At 34.7% G+C, this 24,649-nt stretch overlaps 2 protein-coding genes across 2 annotated transcripts; both read left to right on the top strand.

The window, feature by feature from the left end:
- Positions 1-416: 416 nt before the first annotated feature.
- LOC145010639 (uncharacterized) lies at positions 417-1,228 on the top strand. Its single transcript, XM_078969158.1, has 2 exons — positions 417-855; positions 1,026-1,228. Exons 1-2 carry the CDS (start codon positions 417-419, stop codon positions 1,226-1,228), a joined length of 642 nt encoding a protein of 213 aa, XP_078825284.1.
- A 358-nt stretch (positions 1,229-1,586) lies between these two features.
- On the top strand, positions 1,587-2,230 carry LOC145010638 (uncharacterized). The gene is made up of 2 exons (XM_078969156.1): positions 1,587-2,041; positions 2,089-2,230. Exons 1-2 carry the CDS (start codon positions 1,587-1,589, stop codon positions 2,228-2,230), a joined length of 597 nt encoding a protein of 198 aa, XP_078825282.1.
- The last annotated feature ends 22,419 nt before the right edge of the window (positions 2,231-24,649 follow it).

Below are 24,649 nucleotides of genomic sequence, written 5' to 3'. Positions count from 1 at the left end.
AATATTATCTATTATTCATTTAATAAACAGGATGTTACATAATTCTAAAGTATCTTTTGACTTATTTGCTTCGTACATGTTGAGCAGATGACTTATAATATACAAAAGTATATACATTACTTTATACTTAATAGGTGAATTAAAGATTTATTTGTATATAATTTTGATGAATCTGTGGTATCTATTTGCACATGTCGTATCGATGTGTGTGTATATATATATATATATATATATATATATATATATATATATATATATATATATATATATGTATGTATGTACTATGACATAAAATTAATTTATATCATATGCAGTTAATATTATCTTTCTAAAATAAAAAGTTTTAATTATTTATTGATATGTTATATTAATATTTGTTGATTGTTACTAAATTTGGTTGTGTAGTAGATATCAACATGAAAAAACAACCAACTATTGATGGATTTTTTAAACGACAACACTCAAGTTCTGCTCAAGATTCCGAAAACCCATCGGAGATTATTTTGGATGAAGATGCGCCCACACCCAATATTCCTAATACTGATAATCCTTTTAAAGAACCTCATATTGAAATTAATGAAATTGATCTTACTATTAGGAGAGCATATATTAATCTTGGTCCCTTTCAACAAACACTTTCTGTATATCCAAAATCGGGACCAAAAACCAATAAATATAGTTTTCAAGCTTCTTGGTTTAAATTATATCATTGGCTTGGATATTCAAAGAGCTTAGATGAGGCGTTTTGTTTTCCATGTTTTCTATTCAACAAGCCTTCTGGAATGGGACACTACGGCCAACAAGCATTTACTATAGATGGATTTCAGAATTGGAAGAAAGTTGGTGGAAAAAGTTGTGATTTTTAGCATCACATGGGGACTGAGTGTACATATTTTCACAACGTTGCACAAAAATCATGTGATGATTTGTTAAACGAGGCACAAGATATACAAAATGTGTTGAGACATTTACAGAAGAAGAGTGTAAAAATAATAGATTAAGACTGAAAGCTTCTATTTGTGCAGTACGTTGGTGCGCCTTTCAAGGAGTAGCATATAGAGGCCATGATGAAGGACCAGATTCCATAAACAAAGGAAATTTTCGTCAAATGTTGAAGGCAATTTGCGATTTTAACACGGATATGGAAGAATTGTTCTGCACTACTCCTAAATATGCATCGTATATATCATCATCAATTCAGAAAGATGTTCTAAACCTTATAGGGTGAGAAGGATGATTTGTGCGGAGATTGATGGTGGGAAATTTTGTTTAGTTGATGATGAAGCACGTGACCAGTCTAATAAAGAACAAATATCAATTTTTTTGAGATTTTAAAATAAAGATGACTTTGTTATGGAGTGTTTGTTTGGGCTTGTTCATGTACTTGACTCTACAACACAAACTTTTAAGAATGTAATTTACTCAGTAATTTCACATAACAATCTTGATTTTAAGTCTTTTCGTGGCCAAGGGTATGATGGTGCAAGCAATATCTAAGGTCATCGGGTTTGCAAGCATTGATTTTAAATGAATTTCCATATGCGTATTATGTTCATTATTTTTCCCATCGATTGCAATTCGAATTAATGGCTGCTTCACAAGGAGTTGTTGCATTACATAAGTTTTTTACTCAATTATCTTTTGTTATTAATGTTGTTGGTGCTTCCTCCATGCGTGCCGACCAAATTAGAGATGCACAAGCGGAGGAAATTACATATAAGATTGCTATTGATGAGTTAGAGACAGGTAGAGGTCTTAATCAAATTGGTACCTTACAACGAGCTGGTGATATTAGATGGATTTCTCACCTCAAATCAATCGCGAGCTTAATCAAAATGTTTAGTCCAACTTGTAAGGTTTTACTTAAAATTATTGAAGATGGTACCGATGCATTCAAAGGCGATGCAAATTCAGCATATGAGGCTATTACTACATTTGAGTTCATTTTTGTTCTTCACCTCGAGAAAGAAATAATGGAGATCACTGAATTACTTTGTCAAGATTTACAAAGACAAACTCAAGATATCTGTAATGCATTGAGGTTAGTTGCATCTACCAAATTGTTATTACAAAAATGAAAGATGAAAGATGGGATGGTTTGCTCTCTCTTGTTACATCATTGTCTCAGGAACGCAACATTGATATCCCTGATATGTCTTCTCCCTACTTTAGTAGAAGGGTTCAAGCTCGTAACGAGCGTAGTGATCATACACTTGAACATCATTACTGAGTGGATATATTTTACGAAACAATTAATTTTCAAATAATGGAACTAAATCATCGATTCAACGATAGCTCTGCGGAGTTACTTCGACTTTCAAAAACTTTAGATCTTAAAAGTGTTGATGAGCCTTTTCAAGGTGGTGATATAATTAAGTTAGTAGAAAGGTTTTATCCTGAAGATTTCAATGAACAAGAGAAAACAGTTTTGAAGATACAACTTCAACATTATGTGATTGATGTCGTTCCACATGCAAATTATAAACTATTGGCATCTATGTACAAATTGTGTCAATGATTAATAAAGACTAGAAGAGTATCAAACTTTCATCTTATTTATCGAGTAGTTAGTCTTATACTTACTCTTTCGGTTTCTACTGCTACAATAGAGATATCATTTTCAGCAATGAAGCTCATTAAAACAAGGTTACAGAATAAAATGGAAGACAAGTTTTTAAATGACTCATTGTTTTTGCACTTCGAAAGGGAACTTGCTAAAAAGATTAGTTTAGAGACAATTGTAGAAGATTTTAAAAAAGAAAAAGATCGTCGTGTACCACTTTGATAAACGATTTAACAATCTTTATATTAGTTTTCTTGTTTAAACTTTTGATATGTCATAATTTTAAACGAAATAAAATTTCTTTATATAGCTTGATTATGAAGTCTTAATTTCGCCCCCTAACTGTAGTGCTTGTGTTCCACCCCTACATGAAAGGTGTTATAAATACCTTCGAGTTCTTAATAAATTATCCTTAATTTTAATATAGTTAAATAATTGAAACTAACAATGAATCCTAAAAATGTAGATGCTCTTGTATTGTGATGATCTTATAAACTTATAATATAGGCTTTTAGGAGGTGTCATGTGACTTGATGAAAATGAAACTAAGTGCATCTCCAACCCACCCTCATACTCCATTTTTTCTCCCATTTCTTCCCTTATTCTCCTCTAACCCTATCTCATTTGATCTCTATATTTGGATATATGAATAGTATTTATTAGGGCTGTGTAAAAAACCGCACGAACCACTCACACCGCACCAAACCGCACCACATAATGCAGTTTAGAATTTCGTGGTGCGGTTTGCGGTTCATCATTTTATCAAACCGCACTATGCGGTGTGGTTTGCGGTTTGTATTTATAAAACTGTGGTTCAAACTGCACCGCACCGCATGTTATATATATATACCTTTTTTTCTTTACTTTGTTATAACTTCAAATCACGATCTAGAAATGATGTATATAAATATATTTCTTACAATAACCAAATATCTATACATAACATTAAATCACTATTAGATCAAGATCTAATGGTTTACAAGAATATAGCAACTATAACGGCAATATAAAACAATAAGAATGATACCTACAAAACTATAGTAGCATGAGTCACAATTTATTAAAAACAATTTAACTCAAAAATTGTATTTGTTTTTATCAAATGAAAACAATCAATTTTTTTAACCCAGTCAGGTTTTTGGTTTTTTGATAGATTTAATGTTGAAAAACTCATCAAACCGCAACTAAACCACATAAACCGTCCGCATCAAACGCACCGCATCACGCAGTTTTGAACATATGTGGTACGGTTTGCGGTTTCTAAAATATTCAAACCGCATATGCGGTACGGTTTGCAGTTTTGACTCAAAACCACACCAAACCGCACCGCGCACACCCCTAGTATTTATATATCCAGAAATGGAGTTGAAATTTCAGTTGTCAATTTTAGTACCTTAATTTTTACTTTATATATTTTTAGTTTATTTTTATCTTCTAAGTATAATTTAAATGTAATATTTAATATTTGTAATATCATATTATATACTAATTTATATTAATTAATTGTAAATCTAGAGTTTGATATTTATTTATTGAATCCATATAAAAAATTAAATATATATTAAAGACTTAAACATGATAATATAATTTATAAAATATAATAATCAAATTTTCTTGCGACCTTTATATTTATTATAAATATAATCATATTTATTTAATAGTTATTTATATTAAAGTAATAATTAATTTAGATTTATTATATACAACATTTTATTTATTATAATATATTTGTAATATTTTTTTAATGAAAAAAATATAATATATATTTGTTAAAATATAATTAGTAGAGGGTGTATTTGATTTTATATATATATATATATATATATATATATATATATATATATATATATATATATATATATATATATATAAAAGTTATAAAAATAGAATATTTTAGAAATATATTTTTTGGGTAAAAAATAAAATAGAAAATAAAGTAGAATTGGAGACTCTATTTATCCTTTATTTTATTCATGAATGTGTTTGGGGATTGACACATGGTCTAACAATAACAAGGTCTTTACATTTGTTTTGATTTAAATGATATTAGCATGTTATTTACATGTTTTTATTGTATGTATCAATATAATGCAGAATCTCTATATTTATTTTTACATATATATCACTTTCTGTTATTCGTGCGTTAAATTTGAATTATTAAATTGTGATGGGTTCTTAGCATGTTCACTTGGCACCCATCATTTAAAAGATCCAAAAGGGCATAATATGATATGATTATTGCATGACATGTTCCTTTTGTAACGTCGTTATCATCTATATATCGTTAGATGGCATGTATATTTTATAACATCATGGATATTTGATCTTACACGTATATTTCAAAATATTTTGGATATATTACTGAACAAGCATTTTTTTTTTTTGGTTGGGTTGAGGGAGATTAAATCCTACTCGAAAATAACTTTATAACAAAATTGTACGTGCCCAAATCAAAGTTAAAGTGGATAAGACATCTTTTAGAATAACGGAGTTTATTCATTTTCCAAAGTGTTTTTATTTTATTTTGAACACGAATGTATTTGTGTTTTCAATAAATTCATTTCGACTTATTAAACATATAAAATAGAACTGTAAATCTATTTTATTCTACTCCTATAATTCATCTAAATCTTCACCCTCACTCCACCTCAAAAAGAGAAGATAACACCAAATACCATTAAATTAGAAGCCCTTTGATAAATAGAAAATACGGAAATTAATCACCAAATTATATATGATCGTTGAATATATATAGTAGAGTTCATTTTCTCTTTTGTAACCGACATATTAATGGCATTAAACTTTTTTTTTTTTTTTTTTTTTGTGTGTTTAGTTTTCAGACGATTACAAGTTAGTATTTTAGGTTGGTTACGAGTTTTTCAAATAAACACTTTCAATCTACGAGTTTTCCAAATAAATCTCTATTTTAATAAAAGAATAAGTTTATTCTTCTATTGATAAGTGTTATACTATTAAAACTCCTCATTAATATTATATGTCAACAATTATGCTACTTGTCAACATATTAATTATCCATTTTAAATTTTAAATTTCCTACTTTAATTAGACTGCATTAAATTAATAATTGATTATTCATTTCAAATTTTAAATTTTAAAATTCTGCACTCTAACTATATTAAATTAATAACATTAGATTAAAATTAAAATAAAATTAATATAGATTATAACATGATATAACTTCATGTATTTACTAAAACCAACGATTATAATTTTATATAATTAAAAAATATCTATTAATTAATAATTTATTTAAAATAACTGATTAATAATTTTGATTTTTTAATATGAAAAATTAATTAATTTTATAACCGTGGTTTCACGGGTTATAAACTAGTATAATAATATTGCACTCATGGTAGATCCTGAAAGAATATCAAATTCTTTGGTTTTTGAATAACAACTAGATTATAACCCGTGTATAACGAAGGGGACATATAAAAAAATATATGTAAATGCAAAACTAATCCTAATAACTAATCAATGTTTTCAAAAAAATTATTAATTTACAAAGATAGATGTTTTATTTGTAAAATTATAGTGATTAGTTAAAATTAATATATAATATCTGATTGACGTTCTGTATGTGTGGATATTTTGTATAATATAATGTACAATTGTTAATTTAAAATAATCATGCAAAATGTTTCGAAGATACGAACGTTATTTAAAACTTGTAATTTTAACCATATATATATATGTGCTAATATTGATTCTTGTAATTGTGATTTACATGGTATAGACAACATCAACACCATTTTTTTTGTTTTAATTTTGCTAAGTGTTTTTTTTTTTTTCATTTAATAATACTTATTATAAGTGCTACTATGCCTCTAAAACATGAAAGAAAAATCTAAGTAAAATAATGACTATAAACAATAATTACTTAAAATTTACATCAATAGACATTCAAACGATAACCAATTCCAACACTTGAAAATGTTTCAACATCATCAACTAAATTGTTGGGTAGAAACAATAAAAAAATAGTCAAAATTTTGAAAAAAAAAAAAAACTAAAAACTAACATTTTTAGCATTTTATAGAAGATAATATACTATATAATGGAAAACAATAGTATAGAGTGAGTACCTTTTTTGCCAACTTTCTCCATAGCGTTAGCAATAAGTTCACTGATCTCCCTTTCTCTATACATACACACTCTTCTTTGAGGGGTTTTTTTTTTTTTCATAGACAATAACCGAATGATCGTTTATTGTTTATATAATCTCACTGTCATAAAATATGGATGCAAAACATATGTTGCTTCCATCATGCTGATTAAATCTACAAAATTGATTTGTACAGAAAAGAATGAAAGAAGCATCCCAGTTTTCAAATGTTGTTATTTTCCACATTTAATAAACATTTGAATGAAAGCACATTAACATATTTTGGTTAGAGATGATGGAGTCATGGAAAAATTGGGAAGTACCATTGGTACCTCCAAGACACCACTCTAGCTTGAGTGTGCTAGGAGAAGTGGATTGTTTATGTAGCTTCACCAACCCGCTTCATCCTCTTATCTCTCTCTCTCTCTCTCTCTCTCTCTCTCTCTCTCTCTCTCTCTCTCTCTCTCGTACCATGTATCTTAAAACCTATACCCTAGTTTTTTTGTATTTTTTTTTTTCAATTGAGTGAGTTAAGTGGGTTGAAAAAGATAAGGTTTACATGTGTTGTGGGTTGGGAAAGATGGAAGAAAAAGGAGAGGGAAAAGCTGATATGATAATGGGTTCATGAATGATGGTTTCCATATTGAATGGTAAAGATAATGTTATTAATTTAAAAAAATGTTTAATATAATAATCAATAATCTAAAAATACAACCCCCTTTAACTACACTATCAAATATAATCAAAAGCTTTGATTGCCATCTAAAGCACTTACAACTCAAAATTTATTAAATAATCGATGGTGTTAAAAATTTGAAAAGAGTCTCTGACTCTTACAATTCCAGACAACGAAAATCATAAATTTAGATCAAATAAAATATTATAACATATTGAATAAACATAATCAAAAGGTGGTAATTATGTTGTAGACACAAAAGTAATAAACAATAAAATAAACAATTTATATTAGAATGACCATTATACCATTGTCTCTTTCATAAGGAATAAAAAATCAAAAGTATTCGTTTGTACTCTTTAATAAAGTGTAATATTTAAAAATTTGCCAAATTGCCCTTGATCATAGATAGAGGTGATTATACCTTGTAGCCATCACCCGTGGAACATTAAAAAAAAAAAAATACAAGAAACGTTATAAAAAAATAAACTATAGTTCTGATATCTCTTCTAGGGTACATATAATTATTGAAATTAATGCTAACAAAAATCTTCAATATTCAAGTGGTTCTGAATATAACTACCCTCCAGTTTTAGGGCTTTCGACTTCACCCCAAACCCAAGTAGAAACTATCCCTCAACTACTCTAAAAATTTTGAAAGATTAAAATATACATAAAAAAGATGAAAAAGGGAAAATGAACTTTCAAATATAACAACAATATTTATAGACAATACTATGAACAAGCTAGAAACATGCAAATAAAGATGAAAGAACATCATAATTACATTAACATCATACACTCATTTAGTCTTATCTTTCTTCTTCCCTTATAGGAGTTTATAACAAATTTCTATTTTGTTATGGAATTCAGAATTACTTTTTATGAGATATGTGAGGCTGCGAAGAATAGAACAACAAAGAAATGGAAAGGATAGATAGTCGTAAAAGCCAGGTAATAGAATGAGTAATTCCGTTCCAGAAACATGTTTGTAAGGCATTGTGACAACCCGAAATTTATTCCGTCATTTTTAACCCTTTTTTCCGTTAATAAGACTCGTTTTATTTAACTGTCCGTTAACTTTTGGACTGGTTAATTAATTTGGGACTTTTTGAATGACTTTAAGAAGGATGAATTAAATTAGAAAACCCCAAAATTTTCCTTTGAAAATTTTTAGTTTCAACCAAGTCGAAATACGACCACTAAATCGGGTGCGACCAAAAGCCCCGTTTAACAGCAGTATCGGGTAGATTTCCACTGAGCCCCAACTCAAAACCCTATATAAGGGTGAGTGGAGTCCATTAGAGACTTTTTCACTCTCTCTCCACTCTCTCACTCTCTACAACTTAAATTCAAGCCAAAAATCATCCATTTCGAGCCACAAACGAGTAAGCAATCTACCCTACCTTGTTGTATAGCTTAACTAACATGCAAATTCGTGTTTAAGACATCAAATAGGGGCCAAATTATGTGTTTACGGCCCAAGAACACTCTTGGATCGTGAACACCCTTAAATGGGGTTTTTAAGCCCCAAAACCCCTCTAAACTACCCCTAAGGCTTAGATATGGCTAAATGATACATGGAAACGGACTTAGAACACATTGAACTTAACTTTTGGGGAGTAAACTTGAGTTTACTGCCCAAGAACTTGCTTGGGCCATAAACTCCTCTTCATGGGGAGTAAACTCAAGTTTAAGTGTTAGAAATTCCCCTAAACACTTCCTATGGCCTTGGAAAAATGTCTAGAAGCAATTCCATGAATGTAAATGCTTTAAACATTAAAGAAACCAAGGAAATAGGAGTTTACGGCCGTAAACCCCCTTAGGAAAGGTCCATGGGCTGTAAACTCCTAAATGGTGCCCAAATGATGCCCTAAACTCCCCATTTAACTTGGAAAATGCATAGCACTTTATTCTCTACCATTTAAGACCTCCAAACACAAAAGGAAAGGGTGAGTAGGAGTTTATGGCCGTAAACTCCTTGTTTACTGCCGTAAACTCCCAAAAATGTTCCATGTGAGGCCTTAAACCCTTCATAAGCCCTAGATTTGAGTCTAGCCTAATTACTTGAGTGATATAAGACATTTTTGCATCCTAGAACACCCTCACCATGAGTTTACGACCGTAAACTCATGGGGAGTTAGTCCAAGGGCCGTGAACTCTATAAAGAGTTTACTCTTGAAGAGTAAACTCCCTATCTAAGCCATACACACCCTTAAAAGGTTTCCCGGGACACTCCAAGCACTTAATCAAAGTGTTTTCCGCACTTTAGGATGTGTATTCATGTTTAATTAGTATTATATTTACTAATTGTATGTAAACATATGTCATAATATGTTAATAGGTCACTAAGTTTGTTCAAGTCTTTACTTGACACCGAACGCCCAACTGGAACCTTCGTCGGATCCACTTACATCAGGTGAGTTCATATCCCTGAATTAACCTTTTAAATGTTTTTACATGCTTTTATGGGGGTGGGTGGGGGGGGGGGATACTGTTGGGTTTTGAGCAATCTAACACTTCCTAAGTGTGCATGCAACCCTAATAAACCTTGGATCTATGTTTGTCTAAATACATGCAAAATAATAATTTTCCAAGGTTTATAACCTATCTTACATGGCATGGGGAACATTTCAATATAAAAGAGTTAGAAGAGATTACATACCTTTTGGTGAGTTTGGTTCTAAGGAGTTTGAGGGCCAAGCACCAATAGTGTGAATGCCTCAAATGGAATCACAAACACCACAAACTCTTGGAAAACTTTGAGGAGAGTATACACCTTGTATAAATCGGCCACACACATGCACACACACTAGTTCACTAGTTTTCTCTTAGGCTCCATTTCATGCTCCATAAGCATGCTTATATAGTGTGCATGGTTAGGGTGAAACCCTAATAACCCATGTCTTTTCCTTTTCCAAGGATCCATGGGTTAAAAGCTCCATGGATCATCCATGGACTTCCACATAAGCCTAGCCCATTAACAAATGAGTATTAGCCCACACTATATAAAACAAATAGCCCATAATTTAATTAGTATTCCTTTTAATCTCTAAATTAATTCATAATTAATTTAAGACTAAATCTAACTAAATAACGTAACTTCATATTAATATATTATAACTCATAATATATTAATAAACATATGTGTATAACTCTCATAAAATTATCCATAATAGTTTGGATGAGATGCAACCCAAATGGACCATGCCGGTCGGGTCAAGTATATACCAAATAAGTTACGGACTTAGACACCTTATCCAACAGACTCCCACTTGGATAAGTCTAATAACTATATTTGCCTATAACTTCAGGAACCAACCAACAATCGTAGCTCTCGAAAACTCCCTCGAACAATGAAGACTCTGTCGAACTATGAAGCGCCATTTTAGATAAGTGATCACATAATCCTCTGTTCTCATGATATCAGCCGGACAAACACATGGAACTATGTCTTGCTTATTGTCTAGCAGTTGTTTCTCGATTTTCCGATTTGTTTGACGAAGAACTTCACTGAACACATCGGTTTAGTTCTAACCAGGCCTGGTACATGGGTCAACACAAAATCATCGAGGGGCCTAGATATCGCTTCTATTTCTAGAAGGAACATATAAACTTCGATTGATATGCTTGTTCTACTACTTATTGAATTGTACACAAAGGCACGTTTTATAACATCAAGTTACTGATGCGTTTACGTGCAATCAATGCACAACCAACTCATAGGTAACAACTCATATCTCTAGGTTTAAAGATTTATATGATATTATCGTCTCACGATCACTCGAGATAAATTCCATGAAGTGATACAAGTGAGCGTGGGTTTATACCAATACTCATAACTTATGAGTACTCATGAATGTTGCAGCAACCATTGCCATGTCTAAACACCTTTAAGGCATCTACAAACCCAATTCATGACAATCTTGATTCATACCTACTTCCGACGTATGATCGATTGTGGAGGTTTGAATTAATTATTCTGGAAGTCAAAACATGCAAAACTGAAACAATAGTAAATAATTGACAATGATAGTAACACTTTACTCATAAATAAATCACAAATTTTATTCATCATCAAACGTCGATTACATTTTACAAGTTTCAGGAAAACTATCTAATCTGTAAAACTAATATCGTCCCTCAGACCGATGCGTCTCGCATGCTGAAAATGCTTAACCCTCGTCAGTCCCTTCGTAAGGGGATCTGCAGGATTCTCATCCGACGATATCCTCCTTGTCACAAGGAGTCCTTCTTCAATCTTGTGTCTTATGAAGCATTATTTTCTGTCAATGTGTCGGGATCTGCCATGATCTCTTGGTTTCTTCGCTAAGGTAACCGCACTATTGTTGTCACAGAAAATCTCTATAGGTTTCTTAATAGCTGGTACAACTCCAAGGTCTCCGATGAAGTTCTTTAGCCATATCGCCTCCTTCGCTGCTTCACTCGCTGCTATATACTCTGATTCACAAGTTGAATCAGCCACCGTCTCCTGCTTGGAACTCTTCCAAGAAATTGCCCCTCCATTTAAGGTAAAGATCCAGCCCGACTGAGAGCGGAAATTATCCTTATCAGTCTGAAAACCAGCATCACTATACCCTAATATTCTCAAGTCATCACTGCCACCAAGGGTAAGGACCCAATCCTTAGTCCTCCGCAGGTACTTGAGAATGTTCTTTACCACGGTCCAATGAGCCTTGCCAGGGTTCCCCTAATACCTGCTGACCATGCTCAAAGCAAATGCCACATCAGGACGGGTACAAGTCATAGCATACATGATCGAGCCAACTGCGGAAGAATATGGTAATTGGCTCATCTCAGCTATCTCTGCCTCTGTACTCGGACTCTGAGTCTTACTCAGTTTGGTATTGCTCTGGATCGGTAAATCTCCTTTCTTGGAATTCTCCATGTTGAACCTTTTCAACACCTTATCCAAGTAGATACTCTGACTAAGTCCAATTAGTCTTCTACTCCTTTCTCTTAATATCCTTATCCCTAGGATATAGGTAGCCTCCCTTAGGTCCTTCATAGCAAAGCACTTCCCAAGCCAGGACTTAACCTCCTGCAAGGTTGGGATGTCATTTTTCTATGAGTAGTATGTCATCCACATACAGTACCAAGAAGCTAACTATACTCCCACTAGCTCTGACATACACGCAAGACTCATCTTCGCTTCTCAAGAAGCCAAACTCTTTTACCTTCTCATCAAAACAAAGATTCCAGCTACGAGATGCTTGTTTTAATCCATAAATGGATTTCTCAAGCTTGCATACTCTATTAGGGTACTCTGCATTGACAAAACCCTCTAGCTGATTCATGTACACATCCTCAGCCAACTTTCCATTAAGGAAAGCGGTTTTGACATCCATTTGCCATATTTCATAATCATGAAATGCTGCAATGGCTAACATAACCCTAATAGACTTAATATTTGCTACCGGCGAAAAGGTTTCATCATAATCAACACCTTGAGTTTGAGTAAAACCCTTCGCAACCAGTCGAGCCTTATAAGTATGCACTTTTCCTTCCATGTCTGTCTTCTTCTTGAAGATCCATTTGCACCCGACTGTTTTACGGCCTGGTACATTGTCAACCAAGTTCCAAACCTGATTGTCATACATGGACTGTATCTCGCTGTCCATAGCCTCCTTCCATTTAGCAGACTCCGGGCCTGCCATGGTTTCCTTAACACTGCTAGTTTCATCCAAATTTACTAGTGTACTATCACTAATAAACGTATCACCTTCCGTAGTAATATGAAAACCATAATAAAACGAAGGTGTGTTCCTAACCCGTGTGGAACGCCTCGGAGGTACAGACTCGTCAGCTGGATCAACAGGAGTTTCCTCCTCAGGTTGATTGCTAGTGTCTGAGGTTCCTTCACCAATTGATTCTTGAATTTCTTCAAGATCAATCTGCCTCCCACTGTCTCCTTGGCTTATAAATTCTTTCTCGCGAAAGATCCCTCTTCGTGCTACAAAGACCACATTCTCACTGGGTCTGTAGAAAAGGTAACCGAAGGATTTCTGTGGGTAGCCGATGAAAATACACCTTTCACTTCGGGGTTCAAGCTTATCATGAGTTTCACGCCTGACGAAAGCTTCGCAACCCCAAATTTTGATGTGGTCCAAATTGGGAATCTTCCCAGTCCACATCTCATGAGGTGTTTTGGTAACCTTCTTTGTAGGGACTAGATTAAGGATATGGGCGGCAGTCTCTAAGGCATACCCCCAAAAAGAGATTGGTAACGAAACTCGACTCATCATAGAGCGAATCATGTCCAACAAGGTTCGATTACGCCTCTCAGCTACACCATTCAGCTGTGGTGTCCTGGGAGGAGTCAATTGTGAGACAATCCCACACTCCTTAAGATAGTCAAGGAACTCGGTACTAAGATACTCACCACCTCGATCGGATCGAAGCATCTTCATGTTCCTGCCCAATTGATTTTCTACTTCCTGTTTGAATTCCTTAAACCTTTCAAAGGTTTTGGACTTGTGTTTGATTAAGTAGACATACCCATATCTACTAAAATCATCAATAAAAGTCACATAATACCGATTAGCATCCCTTGTGGCGGTTTTGAATGGCCCACATACATCAGTATGTATTAGGTCCAACAAACCCTCACCCCTCTCACAAGTTCCAGTGAAGGGTGATTTTGTCATTTTTCCAAGTAGACAAGATTCACAACTATCATCTGATTTGAGGTCAAATGATTCCAAGACTCCACTCTTTTGGAGTTGGCCTATGCGTTTCTTGTTTACATGTCCAAGACGACAATGCCACAATGATGCTTTATCTAGGCTAGTAGAAGAATCAATATACAACACATTATTTCCTAAGTTGTCTACAATCGACACAGTTTCATACACACCATCACAAGGTAATGCTTTAAAATAAAACACATTATTAAAGAAAGCATTAATACCACCACATTCATTATCAAACGAAAAGGTAAAACCTTGTTTGTACAAAGCTTGAAAAGAAATAATATTCCTCGCCATTTCAGACGAGTACACACATTTATTCAAATCTAATTTTAACCCATTATTAAGCAACAAAGTATAAACTCCAATCTTGGAAACAGGTGAAGCCTTCCTATTCCCCATGATTAAGTTTATCTTCCCGTGCTCCACATCCTCACTTCTTCTTAGGCCCTGCAAATCAGAACATATGTGAATACCAAATTCTGTATCAAGCACCCAAGAGTTAGAATATGTTGATTAATTAGACAATATAGTGTAAATACCTGCATAGGTGGGTTTCACTTTCCCACCCTTTAGATCCTGCAAGTACTTAGGGCAGTTTCGCTTCCAGTGTGCCTTTTCATGGCAATAAAAGCATTCAGCATCCTTGGGAATGGCAGAAGGAGTGATAGAACCGTTCTTAGTCTTTGATGAGGAGCCTTCAAGAGACTTTCCCTTGGTACCCTTCGAAGGGTGCTTCCTCTTTTTCCCTTTGCCTTGCCCAATAGCTAAAACAGGGGTAGAAGTTGGAGTAGGAGTAGTAGAGGTAACAACCGCTTTACCCTTAAGACCGGTTTCAGCGGTCTTCAAGAGTCCTTGAAGCTTGCTGAGGGTAACTTCCTCCTTGTTCATATGATATGTCATTCGAAAATGATCATAACAAGAAGGCAAAGAGTGCAAAATGATGTCAATTGCCAACTCCTCGGGGATGTTAACATTCAGCTTCAGCAAACGGTCCACATACCTTTGCATCTTTTGCATGTGGCCCGTGACGGATTCACCATCCTTCATGCGGGTAGTTATTATGGAGGAGATTATTTCATACCGCTCCTGACGAGCACTCTGATGGTACCTTTCCATCAGGTCTTGGTGCATCTCAAAAGGGTAGAAATCTTCATACGACTTTTGGAGCTCGGCTGTCATCGTGGCCATCATGATACATGCCACCTTAGTAGCATCTCTCTCATGAGTCCTGAATTCAGCGATCTCCTCAGGAGTAGCAGTAGACTCATCAAGTTCTTTTAACTCCTTATCGAGGACATATTCCTTGTCCTCGTAACGAGTAACCATCCTGATGTTCCTAATCCAATCCATGAAGTTGGAACCATCAAAGATGACCCTCCCACAAAGATTCATGAGAGAGAAAGAACCAGTTGGGTTAGAGCCTGAAGCATTAGTTTTGGAAGACATCTGAAAGAAGAAAGTAAGTTTAGATTAGATATTTAGGATCCTTAATAAGACACCCAAATGTAATATTAAGGCTAGGATCCAATCACAATATATTACACTTAGAAGAGGGATGCCGTAATCTAAGTAATAATATATTTGAAAGGTAGGTGAATGAGGATTCACCAATTTCCACCATGAAAACGAAATGATTTATTAGGTTTAATTGGATTTGAAATTCCTAGATTCTTTTGAGATTCATTGAACTTTTCAATGGCATGTTTCAATCTCGATTGTGCCCTTTAAGTTTTGTGACTGGGATGCCGAGGATCACAAAACAAGGTGTGAATAACCATGCTAATTCACTTGGTACTCTTAATATTATCACCTAATCAATGTGCCGGTTAACCACACACACTCCGTTGATCTATGACAAACATTAAGTCACCCTTCGTGATCCTTACTAGTCCTAGTTAGTGTGTCGGTTAACCACACACACTCCACCAACGACTTGGTAAGGTACAAAGTGTGAATTCCATGGACTAGCACCATGTTCACATTTTTCCTAAAATAACTAAGATTGGGAATTAAAAGAGTTTAGTTATTTTATAATATTCATTATACTTTTAATGAGGATTTAAAGTCATTGTTCTACCCGTTCGGCTAACGACCCTCCACCGATCAAGCAAGCGGTGGGCGAGAGTATACACCCATTAAGTCGCCATTTTATAGGCAACAACCGTATACCCACCTTATAGACCGGCTTCGTGAATGAGGCCTACTAACGGTAAAATGACTTATTCTTATACATATATATAATAATTAACCATTAATGTTATAAATAGTATAAGGGTTGAATTTTAACTATTAAAACTCTAAGGTTTGGAATTAAAGTTTATTAAAGTGTGTGAAACTTTACAAATTCCAAAACTTGAGGGCAAGTTTTGTAACATTGCAAAACTCTTCATTTCATAACTTATGAATTAAAGGTTCATAAAAATGAAGACTCTTCATTTTCATGTAACTTATGTGTTTTAAGTGTGTGTTAAATGAAAGTGACCTTTGGTAATCCATAACTTGAGGACAAATCATGGACTCCATTAAAACACATAAATGATAAAGAATTAATCCCAAATAATTCAGCAAATAATTCCTATCATTTTCTAAATTCATAATAACATGAACATGATCATCAAAAATTCAAGAATTATATGTACACATAAAATCATGGAATTTTGATATATGCTATTGTAAATGGATTAGAACAACCATTACACCAACTAAAATAAGTTTTATAACACCAAAACAATTTAGGGTAATGTTTCTAGTCCATTTCCAGCAGCAAAAGTCGAGATTCTGCACTCTTTCGATCCTACTCATCGAGTGCATGAACTGACTCGTCGAGTAGGTTGAAGTTTGCCTTGGACTCGTCGAGTCCCCCCAATGGACTCGGCGAGTCCACCATGCTGACAGCAACGATTTCGACTTTTTTCACTATTTTGCATCAAGTATCAAACAAGCAAGCCTAGGCTCTGATACCACTGTTGGGTTTTGAGCAATCTAACACTTCCTAAGTGTGCATGCAACCCTAATAAACCTTGGATCTATGTTTGTCTAAATACATGCAAAATAATAATTTTTCCAAGGTTTATAACCTATCTAACATGGCATGGGGAACATTTCAATATAAAAGAGTTAGAAGAGATTACATACCTTTTGGTGAGTTTGGTTCTAAGGAGTTTGAGGGCCAAGCACCAATAGTGTGAATGCCTCAAATGGAATCACAAACACCACAAACTCTTGGAAAACTTTGATGAGAGTATACACCTTGTATAAATCGGCCACACACATGCACACACACACTAGTTCACTAGTTTTCTCTTAGGCTCCATTTTATGCTCCATAAGCATGCTTATATAGTGTGCATGGTTAGGGTGAAACCCTAATAACCCATGTCTTTTCCTTTTCCAAGGATCCATGGGTTAAAAGCTCCATGGATCATCCATGGACTTCCACATAAGCCTAGCCCATTAACAAATGAGTATTAGCCCACACTATATAAAACAAATAGCCCATAATTTAATTAGTATTCCTTTTAATATCTAAATTAATTCATAATTAATTTAAGACTAAAACTAACTAAATAACGTAACTTCATATTAATATATTATAACTCATAATATATTAATAAACATATTTGTATAACTCTCATAAAATTATCCATAATAGTTTGGATAAGATGCAACCCAAATGGACCATGCCGGTCGGGTCAAGTATATACCAAATAAGTTATGGACTTAGACACCTTATCCAACAGATACAAGTTTAACATGCTAGTTATCATATCAATTATATGTGATTGATAACCTGCATGCACAAGGATTTATCACACTGTCAACAGTTTTACCAAGTATGATACTGTAAATGGTTTTTCTAAAACATCTTTATATGTTCAAAGATTTTCTCAAATTGCCTTTCGTGCTGTATGTTTTATTTCAAACTCTGTTACAACAATATTTTAAATAAAGGTTTCTCTACCTTATCAAGGTTATAATCAAAAGTTGTTCATGAATGATTTTCATAAAGTGTAAAGGTTTTCCAAAGATTTCAGCAAAGTTTTCTTCCATGTTTTTATACTCCTACTTTGTTAGATACTACTGCTTCGTTATACTTTCTCGTAGTTAATGCTAATACTTTGTTAACACTTTTACTTCGTGATACACTTTTACTTCATGATACACTTTTACTTCACGATACACTTTTACTTCACGATACGCTTATAATTCACGATACGCTTATACTTCACGATACAATTTTACTTCACGATACGCTTTTAGTTCACGATACACTTTTACTTCACGATACGATTATAATTCACGATACGCTTATACTTCACGATTCACTTAAACTTCACGATTCGCTTATACTTCACGATTCGCTTATACTTCACGATACGCTTATACTTCACGATACGCTTATACTTCACGATACGCATATACTTCATAATTCACTTATACTTCACAATTCACTTATACTTCACGATACGCTTATACTTTACGATACACTTATACTTCACGATACGCTTATACTTCACGATACACTTATAATTTGTGAAACACTCCTACTTCGTTAAACACTTAAACTTCGTTAAATGCTTCTACTTAGTTAAATGTATGCCTATGCTTTTATAGTTATATAAATAGTGTTTAAAGGACTTAGGAAGGCTAGTTCGCCCTATTTCCTTTTCTCCGTTGAGATGTGGTCTTGTGGGATCGGATGTCCGTCCGAAGGTCGTTTGATCATTAGTTATATATTATGTATACAAGCATAGACATATAGGTTTACATTAGTCAGTTCAGTTGTGAGTCTCTATCATTATTCCAATATTTCACATCAGATCTCACTACACGAGATACAACTTCAGTACACGACCTTCTTCGTTGTCAGGATAGTAACCAGAGTCTCTTGTAGGGAGAGCGGACATTGTGTGTACATTTATACGTGACTGACACCCCCGCACCCTGACTGCTAGCTACAGTCCCGGCCTACCAAGCCCAAAGGGTGACAAATGTCACATTTTTACCGACGCTTGCAGGGCATCAAGTTCTCTAGTGTCTATCAGTATGGTTGAGTGTATCTCGGGGTTACTGTCACACCCAAAACCAGGAACGGCGGAAACGTTCTGGGGCAGAGGAGGTCATGTATAATATATACAACAATGTAAAGTAGTAAACAAGCAACAACATCATCCATTGCATTAATAATATCATTGTTATACAAATGTGTTCTGTCAAATTTTGATAAACACTAAAGCGTAAATCAAAATGAAAGATAAGTCTTGAACAAGCTCCATCTTCCCTTCTCCTTGCATCGGTACCTGTCTATGATGACCTGAGGATACAAGAAATTTTGAAAGCGAGTATCAGCTTTGAAGCTGGTGAGATCATAAGTATTAATGTGTCATAATTTGTAAATCTTATAATTTTTAAGACTTGACATTGTTTTGAAAGAAAGCTCGTATAAGTATGAAAATGTTTGTAGAACAACTGTAAACGTTTGAAAAATCCTAGAATCCCTATGATTCCTATTAGTAACAAAAGGAGTCTTCTACCAAGACCTGACTGTTCTGAATGTAGTCTTCTACCAAGACCTAACTGTTCTGATTGTAGTCTTCTACCAAGACCTAACTATTCTGATTGTAGTCTTCTACCAAGACCTAACTGTGTTACTATTATTATCATTATAAGAAATTGTATCATTTGGTACTAGGATACTTAAATATAATTCACCTCATTGGTTATGTGAGTGAGTCACAGAATATAGGTAATAATACAACTAACCTGAATATTACCCTTTGGTACTAGGGTAACTAACATTGTTAACTTTAAGAAATCCGTAGACGTACTCTTACCTCTGTTGCTAACAGCTGGGTATAGGAATAGTTAATCCCTTAATCGTATACCTGTAATGGTACCAACCGTTGACATCCGTGGATGTACTTTCACCTCTGTAGCTAACAGAGATTTTAGGAATGGTCAATCCCACAACTGTATCCTTGGGTACTAGGATACTATATCCATTCTATCTCATCGATTATGTGATTGTATCACAAGGTAAAGGGAAGAATGCGGATTTCATAACAATATCTATACATATAAAATGTAACGATAACTCATCATATATTATCTACGTAAGCGTAATCATGTAAAGGAAATCAAGTAAATGTACTTATGTAAATGTACTCATGTAAGTGTAATCATGTAAAAGTAATCATGTATATGTACTTATGTAAATGTGCTCATGTAAGTGTAATCATGTAAAAGTAATCATGTATATGTACTTATGTAAAAGTGCTAGCTGTAATGTGTGTTCTCTCTATCTAGCAAGTATAGTAATGTACTGTAATGTTCTAGAAGGTATTGACTATTGAATGAACTGACTCATTTGTATGATATCGCGTTCTAGTAATTATTCTAGTATCTTCCTAAACTACCCATATGGTAGTTTACTAGTAATGTATCTGGTATGTATGGACATGGATGTATACCCTTGCTACCCAAGGGCATATGTTGAACTGGAAGGACCTTTTATGACTATATATGTACACATGATATATAACTAATATTTAAACGACTTTCGGACGAATACCCGATATCCCACCAGACCACATCTCAAGGCGCGAAAAGGAAATAGGGTGGATAGCCTTCCTATGTCTTTTAAACATTTCTTATATAACTATACATATAGAGGCATGCAATTTATAATATAAAAGCATAAATAAGTTTTGTAAGACATTTGAAATATAAGTATTATTTTAAGAAAAGATCGACTTGATGTCAATCTATAAAACAATTTGAAGGCATAAGTTTAATAAAACAGTTTAAGTATAAGGAAACATTTTTTTGAAACACAGTTGTATATAAGTTTGAAGGGTAATGTACGGAGTAAGCTGTACAGTGTAAAAAGGAGTTTAAGACATATAAAATGTTTATAAAATGTCATTTGAAGGAAACTGTTTGGTAAAACGGCTAATGAGTAGCCAAATCATTTGAATGCTGTATATTAATCACATGTGATTGATGTAATAAGTCATATAATCCTACTTACTAATCACATGTGATTGACATAATAAGTAGCATGATTCTACTTGTATCCCCCCCCCCCCATAAAACATTTAAAAATAGTTTAAAACATTAGTTAAGGGGTATGAACTCACCTGCAGTAAGTGACTGGAATTGAACGGACTGTTATCGTACGGAAGGATCGGACAAGTGCTTGGTGTCAAGTGGAGACTCAGACACACACAATGATCCTAATTACATATGAAAGCATATGTATATACATAATTAGTGATTATAACACTAATTATACAAGTAATAACATTTAAGCGCGAGGAAAACACTTTTGGTCAAGTGCCAGGAGGCTAAAGGGTTGCTACAAAGGAGTGCAATGCCCCTATTTGGAGTTTAAGGTCAAAATTCCATATTCATTGGAGTTTACGGCCTAGGGGAGTAAGCTCCTGGCCGTAAACTTTCAACCAAGTCTTGAAATGATACTTACAATTACTACAACTCTAGTGGGAATTTATTCAAGGCTTATACAAGTGTTTGGGCACCATATTGACTCCTTTGGGGTGTTTACAGCCCAAAGACCCTTTTCCCTTGGAGTTTACGGTCGTAAACTCCCTTGGGAGGGTGATTATGGTGCTTTCAAGTCTCTATAACAACTAGGAACAATTCTAGTCTTTTGTACTTGGCTTTGGAAGAGTTTATGGCACCATTTGGTACCATTTCTTGGAGTTTACGGCCATAGAACCTTTTGGGCCGTAAACTCCCTCACACATGGGGTTCTAAATGTTTTTGCTAGTCCATAACTCATCTAGGTACATACCCAAATTGTCTCATGGCCTAAGGAAGTGTTTAAGGTGTCCTTTGACCCTTTTATGGGAGTTTACGGCCCAAGAACCACTCTTGGCCGTAAACTCCTCAATAATTGTGCTTTTCTTATGTTTCCTAGGTCCTAAACACATTAAGGTATTTGCCAAAAATAGAGTCCAAGCCTTTGGGGGTGATTAAGGCACTTTTAGCCCTTGAAAAAGGGGTTTACGGCCCAAGAGCATATCCTTGGCCGTAAACTCCTAAAACTATATGGTTTTGATTGATTTCTAGCCTCTAATGTTCATACATAAAGTCCTTAACTAGTTTCTTAACAAGGAATTGGGACTGATGGCCTTTAGGCCTTGTTTTGGAGTTTACACCCCAAGAACGTTCTTGGGCCGTAAGCTCCCGGATCTTGTGTTTTGGACATGTAAATAATGTTATTAAGTATATAACAAGTATTAAAACACATCTAGGGAAGTAGACTCACAATATGGGATGAAAACCCGAAGATCCGTGAAAGAGAAATTGGCTTTTCTCTAAATGGAATTCAACTAATGAACCAATTTGGTTCAGAATTCTATTTATTGTCCTGAGATTTTTGGCAGAAAATATTTCTTTTCTCGGAATGGATTCTAATGACCTAGAGTAATGGAATTACAGTGTTGCACACAATCCTAGTGCATCCACTCTCCTAATATCTCTTTAGGTGAAAAACCCTGAAACTGCCAAACTTATATTCTAAGTCTGAACTTTCACTGTAACTGCTCTACTTCTATTGGATTGAAATGGTTTGATTAGAATGGAAATTTCGGGTTGTCACATCATCCCCCTGTTAAAGGGAATTTCGTCCCGAAATTAGAATTTAGGCAAGGAAGTATGCACAAATTATCGAGTCGTGAGGAGGAAACTTCCTAATCGATTGGTTCTAGCGCACCTAAGTGATAACAGGTTCTCGGTTGGCATTCCAACGAACCTTCACTAACTGGCGATGACGTTGCTTCGTCCGCTTGACCTCTCGGTCGAGGGTCACTACGGTTCTAATACGAAGGCGAGGATCTCGACGAGTGGACTTGCAAGAGTCCTAACGGAAAGGTATGGTTTCACGAACGAGATTCGAAGAGTAGAAAGTATGTTACTGAGTTCGCGGAGTAGGTCTAGTTTGTGCGAGGCATAGGACCAATTTTGATAAGAATCTCGGAGGTCCTGTCTACCTTGGATTTAGCTTTCCACGCTTTACGAAGCGTATTAAGCCATTCTCAGAGTGAGTTATCCTAAAGAACTTGGTCATTCACTTGGAATCTCAAAGGTTCCTTTTCTTGCGTAACTTCCCAGTCAAAGGCCACCCCTTGCTGGGTCAAAGTTGTACGAATTTCTGTAGCTTGCGAGGAGTTCTAAATGAATTAAGGCGGTAGGTCGGTAAGACCTATAATTTGGTGAATGACTGTCGGCGTCTCTGGTTTCGATAAATGCTCAACGGTTTTGACAAATCGAAAGAGTACTCAAAATTTCCCACACTACTAATAATGGGTCTTAGAAATTTGACTCTTCAATTTCAAAACTCGTGCTTTGAGAACATTGTTAAAAGTTCCTCTGAAGGAGATGTTTTCCCATGGGTTCCTTCTTACTACCAGGGTAGATAAGTAAATCATTACATGGAGAAATGACGAACTGATCCTAAGTAAGAAAGACATACCCTACTCGTTTAGCTCATGAAAGCTAGGGGCGTATTGGTCCTATCTGAAGGGTATCACTACGGACTCGAAGTGTCCGCATCGAGTTCAGGAGATAGTCTTCCGGACATCTTTCCCTAACACTCGAACTGGTGATACTCGGATCCCGGATCCATTCCTGGAAGTAGTTTCTTTCTTTGCGTTTGCTCAACCATTTTGTCTACGCGCGACAGAGATAACGATTTCTAATGAAAATTATCGACGAAGTCCTCGATAACCGAGGCACATACAATGCGATCCGTCGATCTCTGGAAGAATATGACCGAGGTTCTCTAGGGTGAGAAACCTAGTCTTCTAATTCTATTTATGTGTAGTTCGCTAAGTTGTCCAAACTGTTCTTGTATCTCCGTGGGTGTTTAAACTATAAGGTGATCTGTTTACGGGAGTCGTACTGGGTTCTATGCTTGTTCTCATGACAATGTGATTACTCATACTTAGGCAGTTCTCCGTCCTGAAGTTCATATTAGAATTCATACTTAGTTTCACAATCACCCTTTCGTGTATACGAGTCATATATAATTAAGGTTGAAAAGGTAGTCGAATAACTGGTTCTTCTTTAAGCTCACATCCCATCGGGGAAAAAGAATTTAAAGTGGAATCATCAATTCTAAACCTGTAGAACCTTGATTATATATCACTCTTATTCATACATTCCTCAGTGATAGGTCGATCGCATGAATCCTCGTATTAAACTTGACGTACTGTACGAGTGGTACTTCAGGGATTTCTTCGGAACGAAAATAACTAAGAGGTACTCCTGGCATGAGTACTTCGGTGTTTTGATGTGACGGTTTCGTTAAAATGATGTTTACTGATAAGGAGACGTGCGTATGAAGCTGTTTTTGTGAGGATCAAATTTAACCGAGTCGTATGATAATGTCGGAATCATACAGAAACTTAAAGACATCAGATTTGAACATAAAACGTTTACAGACAAAAACAACCGTGCAACCATGAACAGAGTTACAGTACTTTAGATTTACTACCAGACTATTGCTGCGAATAAGGTATACTACAAAAGACATGTATACGCAGC

This window comes from Lactuca saligna, chromosome 8 (genome assembly GCF_052625555.1).
Source record: "Lactuca saligna cultivar CGN05327 chromosome 8, ASM5262555v1, whole genome shotgun sequence".
In the NCBI taxonomy this organism is placed as follows: Eukaryota; Viridiplantae; Streptophyta; class Magnoliopsida; order Asterales; family Asteraceae; genus Lactuca; species Lactuca saligna.
The sequence above is the reverse complement of the archived record's forward strand: the minus strand, read 5'-3'. Positions and strand labels throughout refer to the sequence as shown.

Excerpts from the sequence above, each read along its gene's own strand:
- LOC145010639 (XM_078969158.1), top strand. The coding sequence starts at position 417 with ATGAAAAAACAACCAACTATTGATGGATTTTTTAAACGACAACACTCA. Across the intron at positions 856-1,025 it reads GAAAGTTGGTGGAAAAAGTT|TACGTTGGTGCGCCTTTCAA; the intron begins GTGATTTTTAGC and ends CTATTTGTGCAG.
- LOC145010638 (XM_078969156.1), top strand. The coding sequence starts at position 1,587 with ATGGCTGCTTCACAAGGAGTTGTTGCATTACATAAGTTTTTTACTCAA. Across the intron at positions 2,042-2,088 it reads GATATCTGTAATGCATTGAG|ATGGGATGGTTTGCTCTCTC; the intron begins GTTAGTTGCATC and ends GAAAGATGAAAG.